General features: G+C 44.9%; 1 protein-coding gene across 6 annotated transcripts in view; it reads left to right on the top strand.

Annotated features, from left to right (window-relative positions):
* Shal (potassium voltage-gated channel protein Shal) overlaps positions 1 to 19008 on the top strand; it is a 116677-nt gene that overhangs the window by 75201 nt on the left and 22468 nt on the right. Inside the window, exons 5-6 of one of the 6 annotated variants that reach the window (XM_033332688.2) lie at positions 8619 to 8702; positions 14583 to 14877. The exons of 1 other annotated variant lie outside the window; for it this stretch is intronic. In XM_033332688.2, coding sequence (XP_033188579.1) covers positions 8619 to 8702; positions 14583 to 14726 — 228 coding nt within the window. In that variant the 3' untranslated portion in view covers positions 14727 to 14877. Of the gene's footprint in view, positions 1 to 60; positions 3348 to 7218; positions 8703 to 14582; positions 14878 to 15117 lie in introns of those variants that run through there. 4 more of the 6 variants (XM_076619738.1, XM_033332692.2, XM_033332691.2 and 1 more) reach the window with 4 other exon arrangements.

Genomic DNA, 19008 nt, shown 5'->3' with positions numbered 1-19008 from the left:
ACAAAAGATATCATGCCGCGTTCCCCGCGTTCTTTCTTTTGATGTGGATTCCGCGTGCAGGTGGGCCGCAGACGGATCACATTCGAGACTCAGCATACCGCGACGATGCAGACATTCGACGAATCTCGCGGCTCCTGCACGGAACAGAAGTTCTGAACGCGTTCTCGAGCGGAAGATGGTCGAGAGTCGCGTCCCTACTTCCGCCGGCAACGAGACCGCGAGAAACGGGTTAAACGAGCGCTGTTGGATATTCATTACGAGTGTACAGTCATCCTTGCACGGTTATCGACTAGAAAATTGTACGGCAACGTGTGTCGCCTTGACCTTAGGGACATCCAGGTATACACGTACATGTCTCTTTCTGTGTACATACATATGTACGTTTATTATGTATCTACGTATATACGTATATATATGTGTGTATATATATGTGCGTGCGTGCGTGCGTGTGTGTGCGTGTGCTCGTTCATGTATACACATGTCGTATATTCGTTGGCGCCAAAGTGCAAGGGGTCGAGGATTCGAAGTCGATTTTCAGCTTTTTTTACCGGCCAGAAGATACCCTGCTGAGTTTTACGCCTCGATCATTTGCCACGTACGTTGTCCGACAACCATTCGATCTAACCCAGATACCAGAGGAACGCTCGTAAAACGTAATAGCTCTCTCCTCTTGCTGGATGATCATGTTCGTTCTCGACTAGTGACGTTGGAACGAAGTTATTAACGAAGATTCCTGGGTAATGATTTTATATAGAAATCGTGAAACTACACGAAACGGTGAAATCACGCCAGTAACTTGGTTTCGAAATCAGACAAATATCGAATGGTCGTTGGAGGATGTAGAGATCTGCGAGATTTGGTGTTAGCTAGATTCGGTGTTACACAATCACCAGAAAATCAGATTTCGTGTTACACTTCTTCACAGACTAGAGACGCACACTCTGTCACTGTATAGCGGTGAACGTTTCTTAAGCTTGTTCAGAACCGTAGGTATCTCGTTAGTTACATTTATCAACATCCAAGGGTCTGGACGAGTAAGTTTTAGAAAACGTTTGAAAAGATCATCGATCTTACATGGTTAAACTCTGGACGCCTCTTTCCTCTTCTTTCTGCTCGTTCAACTTCGCGCGAAGCAGTCGAGTCCCGGTGAATTTTCGTCGAGCGAGAACTCCGAGAGTTTCCGGTTTAACGACTTCTGGCGAAAATCTTGGAGGACATTTCCCGAGGGACCGGCATCGTTCAGAGCGTCGCGAGATTTGCTGGTAACTTGCGTCAACTCGAGAACTCGACGCGATCTACTCGCAGCCGAGTCAAATTTTTCTTTCACCTCGCACGTGTGAATTTTTCCCCGCCTTGCGTATTGTCGAGTTCGCCTTTTTTTCTCCTGGCGCACGGAACGGTTGCACTTGCGCGCGCGTCGTCGCGTGTTATAGTGCGTCGCGTGGCTGGTTCACAAGGAGCGACGAGTGGCAAAAACAATTAGCGATTCTCTGGCACGTTTCTTGCGTGTTTCGCCATCAGGCGAGAAAATGGACGGATTCTTCAGACTTGGGAAAGTTTCCTTCGTTCACTTCAACTTGTTCCACACGATGAGGAAATTAGCTTCAATGCTTTTTCCTCCCATTGAGATTTAAGTAGAAAATCGTGAACATCTTTTAAGACGTTTTACGTACTTTTTGTGGTTTAGGTATCGAATGGAGATGGCACAATGGTTTATCCGCGTGGCCTGGTCTTCCAATCGTCTTTCTATCGGCTTTGTACTACACCGCCAACGCCTTTGTTCTCGATTATTGACCTACGCGTTGCCTAATCTCCGTCTTTTGTCTAAACGTCAGCATCACGCTTCATGACATTGTTCTATGCAAATCCAACGTTCTATCGTTCTAACGGTTCACTAGTTTTCTATGCTACTACTTTATCGATATTTTTTTGACGCTATTTTCGCTAAAAAGATTTCGTATAAACACTTTTCTCATCTACCTTGTTTCATCGACTTTGTCGATAGACTGTGCGACGCCATTATTCATTAAGATTAGTCATTAAGATCTTCGTAATGTTCTTCTGAAATTCTTCTGTTTACTTCTTCTGTTTGTTTATTTACCTACTCAGTTTATTTATTTACATTTCCGGTTTGTTTATCTCGAATGAAAAATTCAAACAGTTCTCAAAAAGTTACCATCTTCAGTTTTACGGTCTTTGGTTTCCTGTCAAAAAATGTAATCGTGGCAGTTACACCGCCAAGAAGCAGCGTGTGCGTGAATTGCCAAGTGTTCGATAAATCTCGAGCAGTCGCTAACCAGTGGATGCCAGCAATTAGAAACGTTTAGCTTCGCATAAACGTCACCATTTCCCTCGACATCGATTTATGCGCCGCGATGAACTTTCGTCCCCTCGACGAAAGTTGCGTCGATGTAATCCGCTCCGCGATACGCCCTCTCTTTCGCGTGAAATTTCTACGGTGAATCGCAACAGCTGACGTTCCACCGAAATTTGCCTTGCTCCGTGAGCCAAATATATGGTTATGCCAGCTCGTTTCCTTCTCAGCTTTTCATTTCCAGTCGACTGTAACTACGCCAGTCGAGAATCTTTTAATCTCATTCTCGAAAGATTGAAGATCCCCCAGCCGCCAGCAGCGAATACGTACTCCAGGAAATAATAGATCTTCTTCTCTAGTTATTCTATTTCCGTGTACCGTAGCTTTCTCAGTTTCTTCCACAAACCAGACAAGAATCGATGCTAATTATTACCGACGTAGACTAATTAATACAACGTGTTGCCAAGCGCAAACACCTCTATCCATTCGTACCAGTAATAATTCGTGCCAGAGGAATCGCCCGATATAGATGACTGACGCCTGGTGTTTCGATAGTTAAATCGTAGCCAGGCTCTTCCAAAATCGTTACAAAACTATTTTACATGGTGTCTTTATTCGAATCACGGAAATCTCTGCTCGCGCGTATGAAACTCGGTTGGGTCAGTTGGCGTCTTCGTTGAAATTGTCGTTGCGTCCGAACGCGTATCTTCGCGTCGAGCTTATTACGACAAACGCCTCTAGCGAGGAATATCAACGAACGAGCTTCGCGGAAACAACGACGAACGCCGGGGAAACGTTGCCGAACGAAACGCTCGTGGAACTATCGACCGTGAGACCCTATGGTCGTCCAGTGGCGCGTATTATCAGTTTCTCTATTACGCGTTGCTCGATGGAAATATCAGTAAAGGAAAGAGGAAAAAAAAGGGAAAAGAAAGAATAATCATAGCCGAGCGCGCACGCGACGACGTTGCGCCGAATTAATTGCCCCAATAATGCGTATTATAATATAACACGAGTTGCTTTCATGAATAATGCATAGCCGAAGGAACACCGGGAGCCTGTAGTGGAGCATCCACTTCAGATCAGCCAGGCAAGAGAAAATTGAATCTTAAGTGTCCGTCTGAAAAGCTCCGTCAATTCACTTTTGCCGTCGGCCCAGTAACGAGCACCATCTTTTCGACACTCCTCGAGTATCCACCTATCGTGTCCGTCCTCTTCAAAGACATTCAAGCTCACCCTCCTGCCCTTTGTTAACATAATTAATACGGTGAAATCTTCGATTCCGATTGCTACCGATCCGTGGAATCGAGCGGCCCAAACGTCGTGTGGTGCAAACGATAATCGTTTCTTCCATTTTTCCTCCTGTTTTTTTCTTTTTCTTTTTTGCTTCTCTTTCCGAGGAGAAACAAGCAGTGGACAGGACAAAGTTTAAAGAGAAGCACGGACTTTGGAGAAGCATCGAGTACCGTTTGATTTATCGAAGGGTAGGAAAGAGGCACTTTAAAAGATTAAGATTTAGAAGATTGAAGTGGAACATCGTGGATGTTGTCGAACTTTTGAAGAAGCTCTTTTTGCGAGTGAAATCAAGCTCGTGGAAAAGTATCGGTTGCACCTACTCGGTATTCAGGCCACTCGACTTCTATTTTGGGTGTTGAACGTTGGTTACTGTCCCCTCCCCCCTCCCCAAGTTTTGCTCCATTTAATCGTTATTGGAAATTGATTGGTCCGTTATATATGACACACACTATATATACCATATAGCTGGTTCGATTAAATATATTGTATATAATGTACGTGGATCATGTTACTTGTGTATATTTTATTAAGTCGTTCAAGGGTACGAAGCGAGAATTATATTACGGACGAGTTCGTCACGGAGGACGGCCGATCCAATTCACCAACGATTTCCTACAGACATCTCACGTGTAAAATCAACCGTATTAAAATCATTTATACATCAAGAAGAAACAAACATTCCTATACTACGAAGGATCTCTCTAGTCGCAATCTCATAATAACTAGCTGATTTAGTCGTAACGAATAAATTATTTAACCCCTTGCAAAGAGGAGATAAATGAATCACGTTTACCGGGATGTCTGTAGAGAAAGGGTAATTGGTGAAAACCACACTATCTTTATCAACTCCCCGGTCGGTTCTTCGCGTAATTAAACAAACTAGTTTAACAAGCCGCGAACAATGGCCTTGCAATGATAAATCATCGGCACTGTTCTCTTCTCGCCGGAGAAACGAGTGTCAGGCTGAAATTCGAAACCTCCTCGCGGGCACCGCGTTACATTAATCACTCTGACTGTTTCGGCCTGTTCGAGCTTTAGAGCCGCTTCGCGACGAGAAGAAAATTAATCAGAAATTAGTCGGCACAGCCTGTCAGTGCGCGTCGATTACGGCCACTGGGTACAATGATTAATCGAACGTTGTATATCGAGTGGATTCCGCGAAAGGTCCAGCAGCTGCCTTCGTAATTATTTTCAATCGGTTGTTGGCTCGTAATTATCAAGAGCCGCGCGTGCGCCCTCCCTCCTCCTGCGTCCTCTCTAGTTCGCATTGATGTCAGTCCCAACGTTGTTAAATTAATTATCGTTCAACAGGTAAGTCGCCCGATAGATAACGGGCTGTAAACGTCGCGACGAGACAGGCTGTCGTTTATCAATTTTTACCACCGCCATTGACATCGCGCTCTTAATTGCTCGCTACAGATGAAATTATCCCAAACTAACATACACAGCGTTTCGCTACGCATTAACGCGTCACATAAACCGATGACTGTTGAAAATGAGAATCGTTGTGACACGATTGCGATTACCTAGTATAGAAAGGAATATTTCTTGTTCGATTTGAGATCATAAGAAGGCTAATTTCGTGATTGGCAATACGATAACATTTGGCGAAACGTTGATACTAAAGAAATTCTTCCCCTTCTATGTCTAATCTAATCATCCCTTTTCGTAATCGTTGCAAAATACCACGCGATACAATGTAAATATATCTGTACATTTTGTAACATATACACACTGTCGGCACCTGTTGTGTGTGGTTCGTCCCGTAGAAACATTCGTCCGTTTAAGGTAAGACCCAAAAAGAAAAAGAACGTCAGTTCTGTTACTTGTCTGTCTACTTTTTTTGATCGCTCCCCGATATAAAAGCCTGCTAGTTGAAGATTAGTAATATTTTTTGGGAAATGTTGTTTCATTGATCGAACTACTATTTCTTCTCGTTCTCTTGGCACTTCTCCTCTTCCACACCTTTGCGCTACTCGCATACGTTACGTACTACGCCTCTCTGTTTCTTGGATTGTTTGAATGCGAACCTCTTCACGATTTTTCAGACACGATTTCGTGCTCGACGGATTATTCAAGCGTATCCAATTGCCGCCCCCACCCCACGAACCAAACTTTTATTTTCTTTTAACGAGAGTCGCTGGCAAAGAGAAGAGGCGAAAGAAGAATCGGTTGTGAAATACGCCCCTTCTCTTTCGGTTGACGTTCGTCGCCGAGTGTGGCGACCGAACAATTAGCGAGCGCTCGAAGAATGCGACGTTTCGCGAGAACTGCATGGAAACCAATGGAGAATGTTGTTTCTTGTACGCCACAATGGCTCATCTCGTCCCTCGATCGACTCGAACAACGATAATTACGTTTTTCGTTCGATGGCGAGTCAACCACTTCTAACGATTCTATTTTCTTTCAGTGAAAACTCGTTATCGAGTCTTTGTAAGATACTTTACTCTGACGATCGAGCTATTCGGTAATCGTTCGAAGACGACCGATTACCGAAAACAATTTGCACTTTCTGTTACCTTTCGTTTGTCGAACGCATTATTTTCAAAATATTCCGTGCCATGAATCGCGAATATAGAACAACCGATCTGATAACGCGATTCGACCGTGAACTCCGCAGATACCTTTTAAGTACTTGGAACGATATATCGACGACTTTTCCCGCGATTTGAAATTCGAATTGCCTTGAATAACTCGTTTATACCGCGACGCGGCGCTTCGTCGATTTCCCCAGCCGCGACCGGAAACGCGTCCATTAACGCGATGTCGCGGTCCGTAAATCCGGCTCGACCCAGGCAACACGAACGCGTTGGAACGTCCGTCGATCCGGGTCGGGTCCGCAGCTGGCCGCGACGTGGACTAATTAAATTTAATTAAAGTCGACGATTAAGTCCGACTCGCTGGTTCCGCGTGCAACTTGCCCGACACCGTGGGATTAACGGCGACGAATTAGTTTTCGCGAACAACCAGCGGGAACAGCATGATCGATGGTCGATCGTCGACCGAGGTAGGATCGTTTAGTCGGTTAGCCGGTCGTAGATGAAGCTCGTAGCAATTGTAAGAGGAAACAACGAGACAGAACTCGCGTAGGCTTCGACGACAGAGAACACGACACACTGTCATAGCTGGGGCAAGTTCTTTCTATAGAGTTAGTTGAATCGATTCCGATTCACAGATGATCGTGCATCAGCAGACGATGCTCGGATAGAAGCCAACCCTTTCGCCCTTCGAGCTGGAACCTTCGAAATGGCGCGTGTTCTCCCTCTGAAAACTCGTCGGTTCTTTGGAAGTTAGATGGTATTAGGATTGCAAAATATATTGTAGTAGTGCTAGCCTCGGTGATCCACTTAGTAAGAGCGTACGAGAGGATATAGAAAGTAGGATGTTGACTGAAGCCGCCGAACACGTTTTTAAAGTTGGTTCTGCCTCGTAAGGATGACAAAGCCGATTCAGAATCGGGGAAAAGTACAACACGTCCGATCTAACGACGATCGTTTAAAGTGTCACGACTAGAGATAACCGTAGAGGTCCATGTAGAAAACAGACTCTTTAGGGTAGGTGAGCTTAGCGTGCAACAATGTAGTGTGTGCTTGTGGTGTGGATTTCAGCAGGCGTACAGTCAGTACATCCCAGCGACAAGGGCCCAAGTATCGGGTGCCCAAGGGGGGCAGACCGGGGCTGCGATGGACGGGACTTACCTCGTCGAGGCCTCGTTCTGAGCGGCCTGACTTTCTTAGCCAGTTCTAGTAAAGCACGCTAAACTACAGATCCCAGTAAATTCGAGGCAAAGAGAAACGAAATAGAGCAGAATACTAGAGCAGAGTAAATAACCAAAAACAAAACAAAAAAAAAAAGAGTAAAGAAAGATAGAAAAGAACAGACGAACAAACGGATCTCGAAAACGCATAATCGCAGATTAGAACAACGACGATACACGAGTAACGTTCGAATCGGTTCAGAGGCCGAGCAGTCGAGAGCGTTTAGAGAAAGAAAGGTAACACGAGATTTGATACAGTTTGCAGACAGATTTCGAGTCGGTCGACACATAGAAATATAATATACTCGAACGAGATGATTTTCAGAGGACAAATTAAACGAGAATAGAGAAACGTTTTAACGTGATCGTTTAAGAGAAAGTAGACGAATGGACATGGAAGAAACATCAGTCGAAAACAGAAAACAAATAGAAAAATATGAAATAATCAAATAATTGACACAAGACACACACAGTGATATTATAAAATACATAGATATAAATCAATCAAATTCTATTTCCTCATTTCCGTGCCCACCCGTTCATCGACGACCGACCACACCGTGCGATCCACGTGGAACATTGGACACCTACGATGACCTCGCATCGTCCGCCCATCATCGTCATCGTCATCACGGGCGTCATCGTCTCCACTGGCCATCACCATGAAAATAATCGCCCCGTTGTCTCATCCTGCTCGCTACGAATCGGCATCTTTTTCTCTTCACATCCTCTGTGTTCATCCGCTCGTTCTCCACGATGGATAAAACGAATTTTTAACGAATACAAATATATCACGTGCGTGAACGAAAAATCACCGATATAATATAACGAACGGAAAAATAAAATATATACATATGTGTGTATATATATATACATATACATACGTACATACAAAAACGAACATCGAATAAACAATTCGTCCACGTGAAACCGTGCGAAATTCATAATGAATCCGATGGATCTCTCTCGCGCGCTCTCTCTCCTCTTTTTCCTCTCTTTCACGCTGGAATCTCATGGACGATAATAAATTAAAAAAAAAATATGTACATAATGATAATGATAACGAAAAAAACATGCTAACGATCCGACGATGGGAACGAATTGAAAAAAAAAATACATCGTGATCGATGAATGTACGATGGCATTAAAAAAAAAAATCATTTGAAACAAAAAATAAAAATAAAACACATATCGCGGCGTTTTGGCGTTTTCAACGATGGCCGCTGAAAAATGTCGCACGTCCACTTTTAGAGCTTGTCTTATCAGCTCACGTCGAACGAGAGCAAGGATAGAGTGGTGCTCGTATATGAAGACCGTATACAAGTTCGGAAAAAGGTAAAGAAAACCGTGTTACCTGAAAACCGTTTTGGATACGATGATAATCGATGTACATTACATACTATGTTATATCGTTTCGTTGCTTTTGTGCGCGCGCTCTACGATCCACGCGTCCCTCGCGGACAATACGTTTCTGCTTGTATACATGGATGTAAAGTGGACATCTGTAAAAGAGAGAAAACGAATCATTCGCGGCGTATTAGGGTTTTGTGTGTCTTTTTTAAGAGAGAAAGAGAAAGAGAGAGAGAGAGAGAGAGAGAGAAAGACAAAGGAAGTAATAGTAAAGAAATATGAGATTTATACGAAATACGAGATGTAGCTTAGGATATTCAGTCTTCTTCCATGATAGTCGTTGTATTAATGTTCCGCGAAAGATTTTATTCTCTCAGAATTGAACGAAATCTAGTTTGAAATATGGAAGCCAACGTCGTTTCAAGGGATAAAATATCCCTTAGATTTCACGAGCATCGTATCGTATACAAGCACGCGTTTTATACGCTGCAACGAACGCGTGGGATCGCGCGCGCGTACAATCTTCCATGATGTTTATCAAATGTGTATAAGATCTCTCTCTCTCTATATACATATATATGTATGTATACTATTGTGTGGCCGTTGGGAGAATATGAGGCAGCTTTTCTTGTCCTTCGACGGAAGGAGCAGGACGAAGGACACACGAAGGCCTCCCCATGCATCCCCTTGGTGGTCGAGAATTATATCGTGTCGCGTGGCTGATCCCTGGATTGGCTTCTGGGTGTCTGCTTTCCCCGAGAAACATCTTCTCCTACGCTTCTTTCCGTCGCAAAACTTACCCCTCTTTCTCTCTTTCCTATATATCTCTGCCGTACGTCGAATCGCATACGTTTCGAACGTCGATGTTTAGTTTTCTATTTCAATCGCGAACTCCTTTAGTTTCTCGACTCACAGTTTTCTTTTCTTCTTTCGTTATCGATCGATTGTCCATCTTTTCGTTGTTTCCACGAACCTCCGACTTTTTTTTCGTTCTCGCACGTTCGTCTCTACGAGCGTTTTTACTTTTCCTTTCTTTCGCGATCGTTCTACAGACGAAAACCTTCTGGCATGGTGCCTACTCGAACCCACCGTGTTGCGGCTGACTCTTGATCTGGCTTCTGATTTATGCATCTCTCTGGCGATCCAGCTACGCTTCTTCGCTTCCCTCGTTGGTCCCACATCTGTCTGCATCCAAATAGAACTCGTGTATTCGTGCTCATCCGGTTTATCCACCCTTTCCGCCCACTCTAAGTACCCTCTCTACCCGTTGTCGCTTAAAATCCGCTGCTAGCTCCAATTTCTTTTACTTTAGCGAGCTTCCTATCGCGGCTAGGTTGCTAGGAATTATATCGCAACGGAACACGCAGAAGAGAGCGGGGCAAATATACTTTATATACTGCCTGTTTTTATAGTACCCTGGCGCTTAAACAACCGAAGCGAGTAGGGAACGTTCACCGGCAAAGAGGAATCCGGAAGACGGATCAGGCTAAACTCGGGGAAGATCGTATATGGCTCCAGCGAAGCAGGTTTACGCGCTTTTTACGCCGCATGCTTCTCTTTCGGTCACGTCCGCTATTCGCTCGTTCTTCCTTTGTTCGCAGCCTGTGTTCGGCCCGTAGTCCCACGCTTTCAGGCCTTTCAGAGGGATGAAAAAACACGCAGGTTGCGACAAAGGGTTCGTGACGAAGACGCGCGAGATATATACGTCGCTTCTTTTCGTCCTTAAGTGTCACTGTGACGTTTCGCAGAAACGACGGCTGTCTGTTTTTATTGGAGAAATATCGCGAATTGCTGTTCGTTAAATGGAAGAAAATGATATCGATACGATATGAAGCGCGATTCATACGTCTTACGATTACATACAGTTTCATTTAACTCTGTCACGGTCTTCGGACTTCGACGGTCTAATTTTCTCAATTAAAAAAAAAAAAAAAAGAAAGAGACTCGTGTTCTCGTAATGTTTCAACAACGGTTCCTCTTTTTCATATTTTCCATGCTTTTAAAAATCTTTTAACCATAGAAAATATAATTAGACCGAGAAAGATCCGTTGGGTGTAGCAGAGTAGATGTACGAAAGTAATTTAAATTTAACTTCGTAACGACAACTTTGAATCGTTTTATATTTCATCGCCTTTACATTTTCATCGACTTTCGCCACATCTTATATTCAACGAGCGTTCCGTTTTCGTTTCGAAATTTTTACCGGTCTCGAAGCCTTTAAGTCGCGTGATTTATTTTACGATCAAGCTCTCTTTAAAGTTTCCGCTGTGCGTAAAGCGACTAATGGCTTCAGCCAGCTTTAATAAGCGAGCCGTCTCATCCGTGCCTCGTAGCAACCGATGATTAATGTACCCGGCCACAGGGAAGACGTCGGGCGAAATCACGCCCTTCTAATGCGTTTTCCTTGTATTGTGCTAATGCCGCGCGACCCTGCGCAAACGTGCGCATCGCGTGTGCGTCGACGTATCACGAACTCTAGATTTTCGCCATTCCGGTAGCTCCTTTGTGACGAGAAATTCGTCGAGAATTTCGTTCGTGCCTCGACGGCTTGAAATTTAATTACCCTTTGCCATTATCTTCTTACATCTTCATTTCTATCTTCTATACTTTAAAAGTAATCGCGTAGCTCTTAAAGCATCGCGCAATATCATTATCTTTCAAAATATCATCGGAGAATTCTCATTTGCAAGACACGAATTTTCACTGGCTTAGATGTCTTTCATATTTATTTTTTATCCATCTTCGCAGCCGTATCATATCGTATCGATCTTATTATTCAAGAGCAGAAAATTTAGCGATAGAAGCAAAGCGACGCGTCTGCTTGGCCGTTGCGAGACTGCGTGAGCTCGCTCGCAACATCGGCCTAGCCTACGCGATCAATCGCGACAAACCTGGTCCGCCGTAACAGAAATAACGCGTGCACGTGCCACCAAAAGAGAATAACACGCGTGTCTCGTGCGTCACAGGCGAAACGAAGCAACGTGACCCTCTGTTAAAGCTCGTACACGCGAGGAACTCGTGTTTATCTTACTATCGACAGATTTTTCTGTTATTCTCTGCCTCTACGTTCTTCTGTTCTTTGCATTTTCCTGATACGAATCAGTTTTTACGCGTGTCACCGCTAAAACGTATTAAACATTCAAGATATTATTTGTCACAGTAACCTATTGATCTTTCTTTACGATCAACGACACTGTTCGATGTGTTTGACGGTCGTACTCGGATATTAAATTCGGCCGAGTCAGGTTGTTAATGTGAACGTCGTTAGCGTAACAAGAAGCATTACGCGATACTTTGCACAGTATAAAGTGGTTCGCATAAAGTTTGCGTCACGCGATATCAAATAGAAATTGCCAACTATCGTTAGCGTGACCTATCTCGCTTTGATGTTACGGTATAATTCTCTAACTTGGCTTTACAGCTCCGTTTGATCAGTGTCTGAAACGTAATTTAATAATATCGGCAAACTAACCGACGTGAATTCTCCTCGCGTGAACGAGCCTTAAATTCAGGCTGCTCCGTTGCAGCCGCGTCGCAGGCGGCGCTTAGACAGGAAGAACGAACATCTCGGACAGGCCGGTTGAAAAGGATTAACGACGCTTGTCGAACGACGTCGTAGGAAGACGTGAACCAGCACGAACGTGCGACGATGAGAACGAACCGCATTGCGGCGTACGGATGTAGTCGGCGAATTTTCCCCGGGAAATCCGACGGTGTCTGCATGCAGCCGTCAATGAGGACGCGTCGACTTGCCTTTTTTCCGCTTCTGTCCCCGTTTTTTATTTACGAGCAGCTTGCGAGAGAACCTTGTCTATTGGATCGTAGGCTTCTATAGGACTTTCATATCGTCGATGAATACATCAAAGAAGTTTCCCTTTATTATTTCTTAAACTAGCGCTACTGTCGGAGGCCGATGATGATGATGGATTCTATGGTTCCTGGTTCGAACGCGTTTTTAAATTAACTATAGAAGACGTATGAGGTTGAGAAACGAAGACACACTAAGAGGCTAGGGACCATAAACGAATTCATCGTTGTAAAGGGCCGACTATTAATTGCCTTTTTTCTCGATTCGACAAATCGATTCGAACGCGTACTCTGAAGACGCTTGACTCGAGAAACTCGTTACTATGAGTAGGAGATGTGAGAAATAAAGCGAGCCAAACCGAAAGCTTCGCCGATAAACAGATCCGCTTATTATTTTCGCACACGCCCGAAAAATATTGAGCAGACTACCGAGCGCTGTGACGAAGCTTCGACGTATGTATCACATCCTCAGAGCAAATTTGAATGCACCTGTATGCAATGCACCGTTCCGTAGATGCGTTTCTGTTTGACGTCAAAACTGATACAGCAACGATTATTCTTCCAAATCGTCCTTTACGATTTGTAATTCTTTGAATTAAAAAAAAAAAAAAAAAAGAAAAGAAGGAAGAAAAGAAAAGACGATAAAAATGTCAGAAAATACACTACGCACGTGAGTAGATTTGGAGAAAGTATGAGTATTCATACGAATTGCAGGAGGATTCGTTGCGAAAACAGTAAACGCGTCGTTCCAATGAACACCAGCGTTGAAACGAATCAAAGTCACAGACGTATTGCAATTAATGGCTTGTCGAAAGGATCGTTCTTATTGCACCTGGCATGTTTCTTTATGAATCGATCGTTTCACCCTTTTATCTTCATAGCAGCGCACATTCTTTCACACACGGATACTATCTGTTTCCGTTCACCCAGTTTAATTGTAAACGTTTCTTGTTCTTATTGCTATTGTTGTATCGCTGTTACCATTTCCTTTGTTTCGATATACATAATACGTATTATACATATTCTGATTGTTGTTTTTGTTGAAACTGTATCTCTGTGTCGGTAGCACCAAGTTGTTCCGCTTTTTCGATCTCTCATTCTTATGGTGGTTTTCTTGTTTCTCACTGTATCTTCTTTTCGCATGAACTTTCTGTTTCTCTCTGAATTGCATTTGCACGTGGCCCGAGTGCCTCTTTCATTCTACCCCCTTCCTCTCGACATCTCTCTTCGCTCGTTCGTACGCGATCTTTAGCCTCGCGATACTCTATACACAACCGGAAATCGACCTTCGTGGTGTCGTGGAACTTCGCCTCTTTTTTTTTTATCTTTTTCTTTTCTCTTTTTTTTTGTCCGCGAATTCTTGAACGTTCTAACGATTCTTTGCCATGTTTTCTAAGAATGTAGTTCGCGATGAAAAAGAGATCCATCGCTCGAAATTCAATCGATGCCACGAGGCGTAACGTCACGCGAGATCGCATCTCTCTCACATTCCATTTCATGCGAAAACTATCTGCCAGAGGTAGCTTGTTCGGTCTCGAGAGATTTAGAGATTGAGAACTCTTGCGTTCTTGTGTCGAAGTCTAAAGAGAAACGGAAGGGATCACTGTACTCGAGGAGCTTGAGACAATAACGCAGACAGGAAGTGTACAAGCGGATAAACGTCGTTGAAAAAGAGAGAAAGAGAGAAGGAGAGGGGGGAGGGAGAGGGAGGAAACGTAGAAAGTAGTGTTAACACGCCTTTACGATTATATTTTCGATTATAAATAGTTACACTAGAAACGTAGAAAGAGAAAAGACGGTAGAATGAACGAGAGCGAGAAAGGAAGCGTGCTTGAAACGAATGATCGAAAGGGAGAGAATGTAGGAGAGAGTAAAGAAATGGTACGGAACAAATGAAAGGAAATGAATGTGAAAGAAACGAGAGATTCGTCGAGAGTCTCGCGAAGAAAGGATGGAGAAAATGAGAGTGAGAGCGAGTGAAAAAGGGGGCAAGCAAGAAGACACGTAGATGGACGAAGAATCTAAATTGAAACATATCCGAAATACGAATTGTTCCAGGACCTAAAGAAGCGCGGTTCCCACACCTGTGACATGCAGGCCCTACAGCCACTTCCGGTCCCAACCACCACCACCACCAACACCGCGCCTGCCATGACTACTTCCGGTGGACAGCCACCGCTTCCGGTATCGGAGACCGCTTGAGTCGATCACCGAGACCAATCACGATCACCATATCCGCTATTATGAACAAAAAAGAAAAAAAAAACAATAATAATATCACCTTTAACAAACACCATCACCGTCCTCCTCTTCTACTCGATGAAAGAACAATGGCCGACTGGCCGGAAGAACGGTGAGCCTGCATTCACGATCTTTTAATCGACGGGTGCTTTTGCCGCCTCGTGATCAGCCGGAAGTAGTCCGCGACATCATAATAGGATGCTCGAGTCTTCCGGCACCGTGGCACGGAATTTCAAGAATTTAAACGACGTGCTGGTCTCGACGATACGCGAGACAACGTTCAATTTCAGGACTACTTCCGGCGGTCCGCGTCTTCGTCAACGACTTCTCTTAACCATTACGTTATTTGCAGCTGACGATCGACGATCGATAGTCACCGGAAATAGCCTGACATAGTTTTGTTCTTCGTGTTTGTACAACGACGTAAAGGTATTCGTCTCTCGGCGGCTACTTTCGATGACTCTATTCTCACTTAACCGAAATATTCTTCGTCCGTTGAGAAAAGAGGAAAAAACAAGGAGAGAGAGAAAGCGAGAGAATGAGAAAACGTCGTCCTCTGGGTAGCATCTAGTGCATTTAGGCCGAGTATTTATCGTTAGTTGCAGATCTCTATTCCCCGTTCTGTTTGCATGTGCCGCAACGAGGAAGCAGGTGGTGCGTCGCGACGCAAGTCAGCCGCGTTACCCCCGGTCCTCGGAATCGATCTCGTGTTCGAGGTTCGTCTGGCTGCTGGCAGGCTTAGCGTCGCGGCTGCGACCAGGATTTAGCGAGGCTCGCCCTCTTAAATCTACCGCCCTTCCTCGACGTTGATCAAGCTTTATCGCTCTACCCAGCCTAGAGAGCTTACCGTTCGTTCACGAAGACGCATCGAGGCTCGCTCTTATCATCGAAGAAACATCGAGATCGAGGTGCCTGACTCTCGAAGAGAAGGCTGGTTGAGAACGAGGAAATTGAAATAGATTGTTTAAATCTATCAAACTACGCGCAGTTCCTGATTTCGGACGCTAGCAAAGAGATGGATCCACGTTAAATAGACACGAGTGGGAATTTTAGAAGCTAGCTTCGTGATTCAGCACGTATCGAAGAACGAGAGTACGTTTGCAATGGACTAGCGGACTTCCGGTTCACTCACGGAGGCTTTGTAGACGACCGTGAGTCAACATTAGCGCAGCTTTCGCCAGGATATTCGGAAAACGGTACAAAGCAGCTTTGAAAGCGGCCGCTGGCTGCGATTTTCGCCGTTCATTTCGAAGATGAAACGCCTGGTCACGTTTATTCAGAGATCAAAACAGCGGGGTCGGAGGTTGCCAGGCTTGTTCCACCTTCAATAGTCAAACATCCACGCCTGGTCGGTTACGAAATTGGATTTACCTTACATTTGTCTGTAGCCTTTTAGCCGAAACTCTACGTAGATCGATTTTTAGCCGATCGGAGTCAAACTAAATCAAACTGCCGCCTATTATTTTCCTCAAACGCTTACCGATTACTCGATTACACCCATCTCTTTTACCGATCCTCGGATTCTCGTCGATCCATGAAAATTTCCACTCATGGAGCATGGAAATTCGCCAGTCGAGATTTATCGGGCGGGAACGAGGCTTCTCGCTTGCCAGGGTATACCGGCGAGCCTCTCGACTTTTCGTTTAATCGCGTTTACAGCGTAATTCGGGTTGGCCGATAAGCCGTGATTCGACCCGGTTTCCGGTTCGAGCCGACTGCGAAGTGGATGAATCGGCCAATGATCGATCGGGTAGAGCGCGTTACTCGAATATCGCCGGTTAGAGAGTTCGAGCGGTCGGTTGAAGAGCAACGAGCACGCGGAAGGTGGCCCTGATCTCCGAAACGAGGTCGAAGGCAAATTTGCACAAGAGAAACGCCCTACCCTCCGCTCCTTCCCATGCATTCCTACGGTTCCCTCGTCCTTGTTCGAATCGCGAAAGCGTTGCAAACGCTACACGACTTACGCCGTGTCTCGCGTCGTTTGTTTGCCCACCGTATTTCTTTGCACAGCGGGGCGCAATGCTGTGTCGTGGCGATGGGGGCCGCAACGAGGCCTTTGTCAAGGGTTTACGATTCATGCGGTGTTGCGACAGTTGAACGCCGATTGCAAAGGCAAACACAGAGACAGACCACGCGAGAGAGGCATTTCCTCGGTCTGAGTAAAATACCTGTCGACCTCCTGGGAACTTGGAGGATCCTCGAAATGCTTGAACGTTTTAATTAGGAAGAATCTTGAGATCGCAGTGGTGGACAGGTGGCCGTGTTATTCACCCTTGGCTGCAACACTTGTTTACCCTTCTCGGGCTACTTTCTCCCGCTACTCGAAATCTATATTTCACGGGCTTGATAATCGGGTATTATCTTATCTAAGCGTGCAGTCGTGTAAAGACTGGCCCCACACTGGTCGTTATTCTTTTAACGTGATCGAGCGAATCGTGTAACGACCGTAGTTACCTTCAATCATGCGAAACTGTCCGATCGTCGTTTACTAAAGCGCGAGGTAGCTAAATATTAAATAACATGTAGTGTCGTTCGAAGCAACCGACGAACTCTACGCGAGTTCTTCTTTAGCTTTCAGGCCGAGCACTCGGAGGTAGACAGGCGCCAGGAATGCAGCTTTAGATATCGATCAGGTTCGCGGGAGACACCGACCGCCGGTCGAGTGTGTTATTTCCATCGGTGGCTTTTTCTTTCGCGCGGATAAGTTGGTCGTCAGCGGCACGAGCGCTTTCGCCAGAGACGAAAGGTTTCACTTACAGTCGGGGACACTCTCGAGTCCACCAGCCGCTCTCTTTTTTCGTGCTCAACACACTGCACACGGGGGAGGCGGGGTTGGGACGGGATCCGTTTTGCCAGGCCTGTTCTTAGCCCAACAATCGGTTCTTCTTCGTTCGCACGGGCTTTTCTTCTTCCTTTTTCTCCGAGGCGCCGTGACCGAGTTTCAAAGGAGGCCTAGTTCCCGCGCGCGCCAACTTCTCTGACTTCCTGAAACGCCGCGAACAATAAGCTCGAACCAACGACCCGGTAACGGATGCGAGACACGCGCCTACTCGTCATTTTTTTCCTATTTTCTTCTTCCTTTGTTTTTTTGTCTCTTTTTTCTGTTTCTTTCTTTGACGCTGCAAATGAAATTTTTATCGCGTGCTTTTTTTTTTTTTTTAGCCTTTGACGATTCGAATTTTTCACGTCCGAAGCTTGGGATTTTTGAAGTTTCGTTATTGTTTATAAACGTAAATGAAAGCAACGATGGTTAACCAGACTGGAGAAACCAAACAGATTGCGGTTAGTTGAGTGCGAGCGTATTCCGCGAATATTCAAACTCGATTTTCTCCAAAACGAAGCTCTATATGGAAAAACTTGATTCCACGTTTTCCACGTAATTTTACGCGAAGAATCGTTTTTTTTCTGGTCGCAGCACGATTTCGGAAACGCGTTGTACGACGTGTTTCGCCAAACTCGAGTCTTCGTGCAGGTCTCTGAAATTGAATTTCAATCTTCTCCGCGACGTTTTTCTCTTCAATAAATTCCGTTAAACGGTAGATATGTTCAAAGGAACGGTTGGCCGAGGTACAAAGAAGCGGGAGGAAGTTTCAAAGGACTCGTTCTAAAAGAAAGTTGGTCGCGTGGCTATTTGGCACGCTTGTGAGTGACACACGGCGCGACTTTTTAATAGCAATCTTGTCGAGATTTCACGCGACACGCTAACCAACCGAGGGATTTTTTCAGGGGAAATATACTCGACGTTCTTTTAGCCTGAATTTAACTCCTTGGAGAAGATTCTCTTCCCTAGCGAGCCTGTTTCATCACCCTTAGCTCTAGAATAGTAAAGTAAGAGTGATTGGACCAAGACCAAGTGCCAGGAGATTTCGTCGGGATGCTTATCTTCGTGATACTTCTCGACTTTATGACTTTGACAAAATTTCTGCTGCTCTTTTGGAACATAACGGTCTGCTGATTCTATTTTCACGCCGTAAATATCGCTAAACGTCCCTTGATTTCCTTCAATATAACTCGTATCATCCTGTTTAACAAACAAAGCGGAATAAGAAAGCAATTAGGAGCAAGTATAAATTCGTACCACGATCTCAACCACCAGTAGAGCTCTCGAGAGTGGAAAATTATGCGAACGAAGAGTGACGATTTTCATCGTCCGCGTGGATTTTCATCGACAGTCTGGCACCTCGATCGATCTTTCGAACGACCGCGACTTACGCGCGAATCCAGTGTATCAGAGCGCTTTTAA

The sequence above is a fragment of the Bombus vancouverensis genome, chromosome 7, assembly GCF_051014615.1.
Source record: "Bombus vancouverensis nearcticus chromosome 7, iyBomVanc1_principal, whole genome shotgun sequence".
NCBI lineage: Eukaryota > Metazoa > Arthropoda > Insecta > Hymenoptera > Apidae > Bombus > Bombus vancouverensis.
This window is presented reverse-complemented; position numbering and strand designations above follow the sequence as displayed.